This window comes from Heptranchias perlo, chromosome 25, assembly GCF_035084215.1.
Source record: "Heptranchias perlo isolate sHepPer1 chromosome 25, sHepPer1.hap1, whole genome shotgun sequence".
Lineage (NCBI taxonomy): Eukaryota > Metazoa > Chordata > Chondrichthyes > Hexanchiformes > Hexanchidae > Heptranchias > Heptranchias perlo.
In genome coordinates this window covers 33,719,205-33,731,280 of record NC_090349.1, presented here as the reverse complement: position 1 = coordinate 33,731,280, position 12,076 = coordinate 33,719,205, and the positions used below count along the sequence as shown (strand labels likewise).

At 41.3% G+C, this 12,076-nt stretch overlaps 1 protein-coding gene across 1 annotated transcript in view; it reads right to left on the bottom strand.

The window, feature by feature from the left end:
- Positions 1–10,343, bottom strand: part of pole (polymerase (DNA directed), epsilon) — a 125,261-nt gene extending 114,918 nt beyond the window's left edge. The window contains exons 1-6 of the mRNA XM_068005940.1: positions 10,256–10,343; positions 7,358–7,493; positions 7,037–7,117; positions 5,197–5,241; positions 4,725–4,817; positions 4,468–4,622 (exon numbers count right to left, since the gene is read on the bottom strand). Of these exons, the coding sequence (XP_067862041.1) occupies positions 4,468–4,622; positions 4,725–4,817; positions 5,197–5,241; positions 7,037–7,117; positions 7,358–7,493; positions 10,256–10,320 (575 nt within the window). The 5' untranslated portion in view covers positions 10,321–10,343. The remainder of the gene's footprint in view (positions 1–4,467; positions 4,623–4,724; positions 4,818–5,196; positions 5,242–7,036; positions 7,118–7,357; positions 7,494–10,255) is intronic.
- Between the last annotated feature and the right edge of the window lie 1,733 nt (positions 10,344–12,076).

The following is a 12,076-nucleotide window of genomic DNA, read 5'->3' as shown; positions in this document are numbered from 1 at the left end:
TAAAAAAGGAAAAAGCAGGAACTAAGTGTCACAAAACATATTTGAAAGTTATTTATCTGAATGCACGTAGCATTCGTAACAAAATGGATGAGTTAACGGCACAAATAACGACGTATGGGTATGATCTTGTGGCCATTACAGAAACATGGCTGCAGGGTGACAACGACTGGGAATTAAATATGCCAGGGTATTTAACAATCAGGAAGGACAGGCAGGAAGGAAGGGGAGGTGGGGTGGCTATGTTAATAAAGGGAAGGAATCACTGTAATACAGAGAAAAGATATTGGGACAAAGGATCAGGATAATGAAACAGTTTGGGTAGAGATAAGGAATAATAAGGGGAAAAAAACACTCGTGGGCGTAGTATATAGGCCTCTTAATAGTTGCAACTCTGCTGGAAGAAGTATTAATCAGGAAATAGTCGGGGCGTGTAATAAGGGAACAGCTATAATTATGGGGGATTTTAACTATCATATTAACTGGACAAATCAAATTGGGCAGGGCAGCCTTGAGGAAGAGTTTATTGAGTGTATTAGGGATGGATTTCTTGAGCAGTATGTAACTAATCCTACAAGGGGGCAAGCAACCTTGGACCTGGTCCTGTGCAATGAGCCAGGATTAATTAATAATGTCCTAGTTAAGGATCCCCTTAGAATGAGTGACCATAACATGGTTACATTCCATATTCAATTAGAGGGTGAGAAGGTTGGTTCTCAAACAAGCGTACTGAGCTTGAATAAAGGAGACTATGATGGTATGAGAGCGGAATTGATTAAAGTGGACTGGGAAAATAGTTTAAAGGGTAAGACGGTACATGAACAGTGGTGTTCATTTAAGGAGTTATTCTACAACTTTCAAAAAATATATATTCCACTGAGGAAAAAAGGGTGTAAAAGAAATGACAGCCATCCGTGGCTAAGTAAAGAAATTAAGGATAGTATCCGACTAAAAACAAGGACATATAAGGTAGCCAAACTTAGTGGGAGGATAGAAGATTGGGAAGTCTTCAAAAGACAGCAAAAAGTAATGAAAGGATTGATTAAGAAAGGGAAGATAGATTATGAAAATAAATTAGCAAAAAATATAAAAACAGATAGCAAGAGTTTCTACAGTTATATAAAAAGAAAAAGGGTAGCTAAGGCAAACGTAGGTCCCTTAGAGGATGAGACCGGGAAATTAATGGTGGGAAACATGGAGATGGCAAAAATGCTGAACAAATATTTTGTTTCAGTCTTTACGGTAGAGGACACTAAGAATATCCCAACAGTGGACAAACGGGGGGCTCTAGGGGGGGGGGGGGGGGGGGAGGAGCTAAATACGATTAAAATCACTAAGGAATTGGTACTCAGTAAATTAATGGGACTCAAGGCGGATAAATCCCCTGGACCTGATGGCTTACATCCCAGGGTCTTGAGGGAAGTGGCAGTAGGGATTGTGGATGCTTTGGTAATAATTTTCCAAAATTCTCTGGACTCGGCAAAGGTCCCGGCAGATTGGAAAACTGCTAATGTAACACTGTTATTTAAAAAGGGTAGTAGGCAGAAGGCTGGAAATTGTAGACCAGTTAGCCTAACATCTGTGGTGGGTAAAATTTTGGAGTCTATTATTAAGGAGACAGTAGCGGAACATTTGGATAAACATAATTTAATAGGACAAAGTCAGCATGGCTTTACGAAGGGGAAGTCATGTCTGACAAATTTGCTTGAGTTCTTTGAGGATATAACGTACAGAGTGGATAAAGGGGAACCAGTGGATGTAGTGTATTTAGACTTCCAGAAGGCATTCAACAAGGTGCCACATAAAAGATTATTGCTCAAGATAAAGAATCACTGGATTGGGGGTAATATTCTGGCATGGGTGGAGGATTGGTTATCGAACAGGAAGCAGAGAGTTGGGATAAATGGTACATTCTCGGACTGGCAACCAGTGGTCAGTGGTGTTCCGCAGGGGTCGGTGCTGGGTCCCCAACTCTTTACAATCTATATTAACGATTTGGAGGAGGGGACCAAGTGTAATATATCAAAGTTTGCAGATGATACAAAGATGGGAGGGAAAGTAGAGAGTGAGGAGGACATAAAAAACCTGCAAGGGGATATAGACAGGCTGGGTGAGTGGGCGGAGATTTGGCAGATGCAATACAATGTTGGAAAATGTGAGGTTATGCACTTTGGCAGGAAAAATCGGAGAGCAAGTTATTATCTCAATGGCGAGAAACTGGAAAGTACTGCAGTACAAAGGGATCTGGGGGTCCTAGTGCAAGAAAATCAAAAGGTTAGTATGCAGGTGCAGCAGGTGATCAAGAAGGCCAATGGAATGTTGGCTTTTATTGCTAGGGGGATAGAATATAAAAACAGGGCGGTATTGCTGCAGTTATATAAGGTATTGGTGAGACCGCACCTGGAATACTGCATACAGTTTTGGTGTCCATACTTAAGAAAAGACATACTTGCTCTCGAGGCAGTACAAAGGTTCACTCGGTTAATCCCGGGGATGAGGGGGCGGACATATGAGGAGAGGTTGAGTAGATTGGGACTCTACTCATTGGAGTTCAGAAGAATGAGAGGCGATCTTATTGAAAATATAAGATTGTGAAGGGGCTTGATCGGGTGGATGCGGTAAGGATGTTCCCAAGGATGGGTGAAACTAGAACGAGGGGGCATAATCTTAGGCTAAGGGGCTGCTCTTTCAAAAACTGAGATGAGGAGAAACTTCTTCACTCAGAGGGTGGTAGGTCTGTGGAATTTGCTGCCCCAGGAAGCTGTGGAAGCTACATCATTAAATAAATTTAAAACAGAAATAGACAGTTTCCTAGAAGTAAAGGGAATTGGGGTTACGGGGAGCGGGCAGGAAATTGGACATGATTTTAGATTTGAGGTTAGGACCAGATCAGCCATGATCTTATTGAATGGCGGAGCAGGCTCGAGGGGCCGATTGGCCTACTCCTGCTCCTATTTCTTATGTTCTTATGTAAGTTACAACACGAAAACAGGCCTAATTAAGCCATGTTGGCATTTACCCTCCACACAAGCAAGTAGTCCTAATCATATTTACCTCACACGTTAAAATCCAAAACTAATCCTACTGCTCTGCTCTCTCCTCATAGCCCTGTATCTGCATCTGCTTCAAATATTCATCCAATTTTTCCTCAAAAGATGCTATTTCTGCCATAACCACTGCACGTAACAACTTGATGTGCAAAGAAATTTCATCTAACATCTCTCCTCACTCTTGACAATTTAAAATTGATGATCCCTCATCACTGACTATGTCCTTTCTATATTGGGCTTCCAAAACTGCACAAATTACCTTAACTGGGGCCTGATCAATGTTATGTACAAATTTCCATTACTCTTTTTCTCTATAACTATTTATAAAACCCAAAATGCTACTGGTCTTTTTCAGGGAATGATTTATTTGAACTCCCAGGTCTCTGTTCATCCACACGCTTCAATGTCTTTCTATTAAGTGTACATTCCATTCCTTGTTTAACCTCTCAAATTGCATTACCTTATGTTTAGCCACATTAAATTGCATCTTCCATCCGCCTGCCCATTCCACAAACCCACCTATGTCTTGCTGAAGGTTTTCAATCCTCCCTGTTTCCCAAACCCCCTACTTTTGTGACGTCAGCAAATTTCAAGATTGCGCTCCTTATGCTCAAGTCTAAATCGTCTATATATGCACACCAAGAACAAAAGGTGGAACTCTCACTGTCCCAAGGTACACCACGTCTAACCCTTCTCCAATCAGAGCAACAGCTATTTACCCCAACTCTATTTCTTGTCAGTCAACTAATTTTCTAAATAACCATAGATCTCTGCCAACATCACGAACCAGTCACTAGCAAGTGACCCTTCCGCCTTGTAGGGAAAGTGCTTAGTCTGTAGCTCCTTTTGCAGCCCTGGTTGAAACTCTTTACACAAGGAAACCACAGACACAAAGTCATGATACAGCATGCTGCAGTAGCAATACAATGGTATCTTTGAGTCACTGTTGCACAACATGCTCCACCACCAGTACACTGTGTAACCCTCTATTCATCTGCAGTGGAGTGGCTCATTTTTGTACTTTTTTATTTGAAATCAAATTAGAATAGTATAAGAAACTGAATTCCTCATAAGTGCTTCTTATTGTAGCAGCATCCAACAGAACTAAAAAGACACCATTTTTCAAAAGGTGCATTTAGGGCAAGAAGAAAATCAACAAGTACAGTTAACAGTTGTACGATGGGCTTCAAACTGACCCATATCTGAAGGTCCAATCACTGGTGCATAAAAGCATTTATGTGTTGATATTTATCCTGGCAATCTCAGTACAATCCATTATAACGTTTCTCAGACCCAAAAGTGTTACTTATTACAAGGCTAGTCCTAAAGAATGCAGAGAAATTGCAGAAAATGGGAAGCCAAGAACAGCAGCATTCTAACAATTAAAACATGACACAAAGACTATCAAAGGTGGAATTACCTGGACAACATAACAGTATAGGCATCATTTGATTTCTCCCTCTCTTTGTTTTTCCTTACAGCCGGGGAAATCTCCTTCCGAACTTTTATCAGGTCATCAACTGTGTTAAAGGCGAGCTTAATGTAGAGTCTCTTCAAGCCAACCAGGTGGTTAGGCTGCAGAAAAACATAATTAAAAGATTATAATATACCATCCATACATTTTGTTTTGTGGGGGCAGAGAAAGGAAACAAGGAGAGTGGCAGAACAAAAACTCACCAGATCCAAGTCCTCTTTCGGAATGGTTGATATTTTACTTAATTTGCCTTGAAATTTCTTGGACAAAAATGATGAAACCTCTCGTTCACAGCCCTGTTTTAAAAAAAACAATGTTCTGTGACGTTATCAAGTTCACTGCAATCAATTCCACAACTTGGCTTTCAACTTAAAGATCTTTTGACACAGGTATATTCCACACGAGTAAGCCACTCATTGTTCTCAAAGCATTTTGTCCAATCACAGTAACAGCTTATTCAAAACCGTGCCATTAGTACTCTGCAATCTCTAAGTTTTTAAGTTGCGTTCAGAAATCATATCCAAGCATTAACATTTTTTTTAAACTGCAGAAGTTAAACACATTAAATTTGTGGGTAGCCTTATATACAGACTATATGCATACAAAATACATTGTCAATGCATATTTAGCATATTTTCACTTTGTGGCCAGGCTCATGGGTGATTTTCTACAAACCTTTTTTGTGGCAACATAGAAATAAGGCTGGAAAGGTAGAGCAACCTGAAAAAAAGAAAACTGAATGAAAAATAATGAACAGTGACACAATAGTCTTTTAAATAAATACAAAATAAAGACAAATGGAAACAATGGGGAGAGGTGACAAGGAAGTAAAAAAAATTCTCTCGCTCCTCACCACCCTTTCGCCAGGTTTAATAGTTTTTGCATTTGTTATTTTAATGCAGAAATGAGTCTAAAATACAGCAATAGCCACTCTGTGGTGCATAAAACTCGTAAGAAAGGCTAATGGTGTTAGCTTACTCAAGAAAGCTGGTGTTTATCCTGTGTTTTTGATGGTCTACTTAATATGGCACTTGGGGACACAAGATCATAAATACTCAATGGTGGAAGATTAGGAGCATGGCTGGGAAAATTAAAATAACTTGGTTAGAAGTCACAGGACCCGAGATTACGTTGGGGGTTTAAATATGGGACAAGAAAAACCTGAAGTAAACTGAAATTAAAATTTGAAGCTAATTATCCACTTTGGTATCCCACCGTCTCAAAACTTCAAAGAACGACTACACTTTCATTATATTGCAGTGTCAACTGAGCACAGTGTTGACCGGAGGTCACCGGTTACGATTATTGGCTTAGTACAAAGAGGAGAAGAGTCAATTCTCTCTTAACTCTCAATTCGCTTTACTCACGCCGTTAAATCATATACATATAGCTTATACGTCTGGTTAGATATAGACATGCAGTTTGCCCCAGGTTATACAGTTTTATACCCAAACTAGGATCTAGACGCACACCCACTAGGTTTCTCTGACACTCCCTGAGTGGTCACAGAATATAAAGGATAATACCCGAAAAGGAGAGCTGACGCTGGCCAGGCGTTCCGTTCTCTCTCTCTCGACGTCGTGTCTACGTCCCTGACGTAGGTTCTTCCACTTCCGCGATGGTTGGTCTCCGGAGTCTTCGCTCTGGCTCCACGCCCCAGATTCTTCATTCTTATTCCGAATCTTATCTCTTCAAGCTGTGCTGTCTCTCTCTCCCTTTGGTTTAGGCTTGCTTGCCTGGTCTGTGTCTTCTCCTCATTGGCTCTGTCCCAAGGGCTTAGGTAGCCGTACCTCATTACTCCTTTTCTAAATAAGGACTTGTGTCTTATCACATCTCCTTTGTTTTTCACAAAACTTAGCTAATTCAAACCGGTTCCAGCCAGCTCAGCGACTGAACTCAGGTTACTTCAGTTCAAAAGTTGCTTTTGCCTGTGTGTCAGCAGCTCTGCTCAGGTTACTTCAGTTCAAAAGTTGCTTTTGCCTGTGTGTCAGCAGCTCGGAATCTCAGTAGTTTCTGCATCCCCTGGCCAACATCAGAAACCCAAATTCACAACATAGCCCAGTTACTCCTATGTCAGTCCATTCCAGGATGATCAATAGATCCATAAACCTACAAATTGGTAACTAGATACAATCAGTAATTGAAGCTGTTTGTGTCTAGTTACTAATGGAATTGAGGTACAGATCAGCCACAATCTAACTGAATAGCAGAACAGGCTCGAAGAGATGAATGGCCCACTCTTCTTCCTATGTTCCTATGAAGCAAATCATTCTATATCCCATGTATACATCAATATATCTACACACAAAAATGTCAAAATACTTGGTATAAATGATAGAGGACCTATTTTATTATCAAATATAAAACGATCCAACTGCAATAATTAGGCTTATATATTTTTTTAAAACTCATGAATTAATGGCTGCACATGAAACCCTTGACGGCGGCTCATGACCTAGGTGTACAAGGCAGAGGGGTAGGACATGCAAGTATGCTTGCATACATTGTTACACACCTTAAACCTGCTCCCGTCCTCCTCGACAAAATAATAATCCACAACACTGATCATTCTCTTGTCTTCATCCAGGATCTCTGCCTGTAATCAAAATTAATATACATCAGTGTACGAAAAGATTGGCAATTAGCAAATAGACAGGATACTAACTTTATACTGATGCATACAAGTTATTTTATTCCCTGCATACTGTGAAAAATTACTCAGTCACTGTGAACTACATTGTTTGTGTCATTTGCATCTCTACCATCACAATGCCCAGGGTTATAGTGGAGCAATTATTTCAAGTTGAACCAAGGTAAACTCAGAAGGGCAACTGACTGGGTGCATGTTGATAAGCCAGCCGGTCTTCTCTCCTGGATCTTTGAGGCGGTCAAATCCAAACCGTGCATCCATCTCATCTGTCCACTGACTGCGCTCCAGACGCTTGAGTGCAGGAAGGGAGGAGCCATCGTCACTGAGAACAAAAACAGAAGACATACATTGAGATCATGCATTAATAGCTATTCCTTCACTTAACACAAGAATGGAGCTGGATCCTTACTTGTTCTTGCCACTTTGAATTCAAGGTGTCATTGAAAGATCCAATTCTGACCCTATTTCACTCCTAATATGTGGGTGTTATGCCCAGTATGACTGTCCATTGTCCCGTGGTGTTGCTTATAGTGACTCGGAGGTTACACCAAGCAGTAGCAGGAACTGATGAAAGGTCATCGACCTGAAACGTTAACTCTGTTTGTCTCTCCACAGATGCTGCCTGACCTGCTAAGTGCATTCCACCATTTTCTGTTATTATTTCAGTATCAGGAACACAGTTATCAGCTTGGGTGGGCACAGATGTGGGAAGTGATACTTTTAGGGACCATGGAAAGGAAAAGGAGGTTGGAGATGGAATGGTGGTTTGTGAGGATAGAGTAGTCGAGGGTGGGTTTTTTTTATTTGAGGAACGGGATGATGACGAAATGGCACAATTTTAAAGGGGTATAGGAACAAAGTGACCTGAGGGTTCACATACACAAATCTTTAAAGGTGGCTGGACAAGTTGATAAGGCTGTTAAAAAAGCATATAGGATCCTGGGCTTTATAAATAGAGGCATACAGTACAAAAGCAAGGAAGTTATGGTAATCCTTTATAACTCACTGGTTCGGCCTCAACTGGAATACTGTGCCCAATTCTTGGTATCACACTTCTGGAAGGATGCTAAGGCCTTGGAGGGGATGCAGAGATTTACTTGAATGGTACCAGGGATGAGGGACTTCAGTTATGTGTAGAGACCAGAGAAGCTGGGATTGTTCTACTTACAGCAGAGAAGGTTAACGGGAGATTTAATAGGTGTTCAAAATTATATGGGGTTTTGATAGAGTAGATGGGGAGAAACTGTTTCCACTGGCAGAAGGGTCAGGAACCAAAGGACAGAGTTACATCGAAACTACAGCACAGAAACAGGCCCTTCGGCCCAACTGGTCTATGTCGGCGTTTATGCTCCACTCGAGCCTCCTCCTTCCCTACTTCATCTAACCCTATTTATTCCTTTTGCCCCTCATGTGCTTATTTAGTTTCCCCTTAAATGCATCTATGCTATTTGCCTCAATTACCCCTTGTGGCAGTATGTTCCACATTCTTACCACCTTTTGGATAAAGAAGTTTCTCAAATTCCCTATTGGGTTTATTAGCATCTATTTAAGATAATTGGCAGAAGAATCAGGGAAGAGGTGAGATTTTTTTAAACACGAATTATAACCTGGAATGCACTGCCTGAAAGTAACTACTTAAATAGTAAGGGAATTGGATATATACTTGAAAAGGAAACATTTGCAGGGCTATGAGGAAAGAGCAGGGGAGTGGAACTAATTGGATAGCTCTTTCAAATAGCCAACACAGGCACAATGGGCTGATGGCCTCCCTTCCATAATGTTAATTTTAATAAGTAGGGAGACAGCCTGAGGGAATTTATAATACTGACTAAAATAGCAACCAGGAAGGGAAGTTAAAGTACTGAAGGAGTATTGCATTGTCAGAGGTGTTGCCTTTTGGATAAGATGCTAAACTGAGGCATGGTTGTCTGCTCAGTTGGTCATAAACATTCCCATGGCACTATTTCAAGAGCAGGGAGTTCTCCTGGTGTCCTGGCCAAAATCCCACCAACACAATCAAAAATAGCTTAATTAGTCATTTATCTCATTACTGTATAGGATTTTGCTGTACAGAAAGTGCACAAAGCAGTGACGTCAAAAAATAATTTGCTGTGAAGCACTTTGGGACGTCCCATCCTCCACTCTGGGCATTTCAACTCATCAAAACTCGACCCATATCCTATCCTGCAGCAAGTCCCGCTCACCCATCGCCCCTGTCCTAGCGCACATATTTTCCGTAACATTTTAACTACATGTAAAAATTCAACACATGATAATATATCTTCTTTTAACAGTTAACGTTTCCTCAATTCTATAAATTTTCAAAACTCAAAGCTGATCACTTTACAAATCTTACATTTAAAATTGCATTAACAAGCCAGGATTACAAGTGTTAAACAGGAATGATTATGAACAGACCGTTGCATAAATGTATAACAAAACCCACTCTCAGAAGTACGGATGGTATTGTATGATCCCTTAGATACAAATGTCTGTCCTTCAATCAAGTCAGACTATAATCCAACTGTACTCAAATTATCTACCATTATCCTTACAAACTCACACGCGCAGGAGCCCCGGAGTTCAAAAGAAAAGGAACCAAGAGTCTCAGCACTAAAACGGATGAGTGAATTAAATAGCTTCACTATTTCCCGTGGATATTGCAGGCTCTTAAACTCGGGATGATTTTTAAATTCAACCAACAATTTTAGGGTAGGGGATTGCACAAATCAAGCAGTTGGTTGGGGTGCTAGTTGAAGGGTTTAATCACCCCTTCGCGTTCCAATTATAACTGCACGTCAAGTAAGACAACATAGTGATCAGATTGAATGAGAACACAGCACCGGCTGGGGCACAGAAACGGCGAGCAGTCAAGACTGTAGAGACAGTACAGGGTTACTATCGGGTTCATCGCCGTCCGATGAACGTTCGCTGTTAAGTTTATTGGTGTGTCGGGTTTGTTTTTGACAGGCGGAGACATTCACTGACTGACCCCCCCGGGAGCTGGCGCAAACACTTGTTGCTGCGAGTTACGCTCACCGTAAGTCCCACTCTCACATATCTGCTAATAACTGTGAAACTTACGGGTAGTTGTTGTCAGCGCCCTGCCCGCGATCCGGCCTGAACCTCCCGCTGTTCTGCAACACCATAGCGAATCCCTGTCAACTCGTCGCCGCTCACTCGCCGCCTCTCGATTCGCGCGCTCCGTCAGCTCTCGCGGGAACTCACGCTGGCATCACCGCGAGATCATCCACCCACTCGTTGATTGGACGATATCGGGGAGCTCTCCGATAGGAGAAGAGTGAGGATGTCACTTTGACTCCGCCTACTCAGTACCGTTATTATCCGAGTAAATTTGCAGCGGGGCCAGGGCTCCATTGCAGGAGGAAGCGAACTATCTCCATCCAAATAGATTTCAGTGAAAAGCTTCTGCCTCATATTTTAAGATTTTACATTGACTACAGGCACTGATTCTTATTCAGCTGATGTCAGTGATAATTTGACTTAGTGAATGGCCACAGTGATAGGATGAGGACCCATAATCTGCCAGTACTGTTTTTTTTTCTTGATTTTTATCCCCAACCTCCTCTCCTGCAGACACTGACTTATTGCTGGAGTAAGTTTTCCCAACCATAAGCAGACCTTGGTATCCCACCGGCATATGAACCGTGACAGTGATGAGCAGTGAATTTGCAGCACAGAAACAAACCATTCGGCCCGATTGGCCTGTGCCAGTATTTAAACTCCACACGAGCCTCCTCCCGCTCTAATTACGTCTTCCCACACTGCCCATATATCCCTCTACTATCCGTCTACATACATAATTGACTGCTGAACCCAATTCTGCCCACACGGGACATTCATTCACATATGCACTTCCAGCAGGGATCGAGGGAAACCAATCAGGAGCAAGAAGGCAGTCTGATTTTTCGCTCCTTGGTACATGAGAGCTGAGGCTAATTGTCCCCGTTCTTCAGCTCTCACCCTCCCCATCCAGGATCAGTTAACTCACTAGGTAATGAGTTTATGGAATTATTCACTGCAAATTTTCTGTATTTATTTCAAATTTCCAGCACTTTCATTTTTTGCTTGGTTAAAATATGGATTCATTCATCAGATTAGGCACAAAGCCTAGGAAATCAGTTCATAAACACTGGAGGTTCTTGTAGTCAGTGGACATATTTCCTTCGGTTGTTAGAAGACTTGTTCCCAACCTTTCACGGAAAATAATGTATAGGTGAGTTATTCGTGGTCTGATTTCCCATTTCTTGTAGAGAGATTCCTAGCATATTGTCGTATTATATTAATATATGAACTATGACAAAGACGAGCAGTGAAATTGCAGCACAGAAACAAGCCAGTGTTTAAACTCTGTTGAAGTATCAAGAGGTGATATGGTGTAATTTCATTTCCCTTTTATTAATTATCATGGTTATTGTGCATTTTCTTCAAATGCAATAAACTTTAAATAAAAAAGGGAGTCCCCATTGCATCGGCTGTATTTCCTTATTAAGTAATCATTATTGAGAAGGGTGCCTATATTGTGCGTGGAAGGGAAGTTTGTATGATCAATCGTTTGAGGAGAGTGATTTTTTAAAAATCCATTGCAAATCTGATTTATTAATGGTCTTTCAGTATGTAATGAATATTAGCTACAGGCAAACTGCTTAGAGATGGTAGAGGACTTTTTTAAAAAATGAAGTTTTTAGTCGGTATCGGTGTTAGGCTTTCACAAAGCACTAGAGTCATAGAGTACACGAATCTTACTACAACACACTGCTTTTACAACAAGGCGCTGGTTTCCAGTAATTTCCATGTCACTGCTAGTAGTGGGACCGGGATCAGCTGGCACTCGGATGCGGTTATTTACGGTAGCCACACAGCAATTTGTCAGTCCGGCCCAGT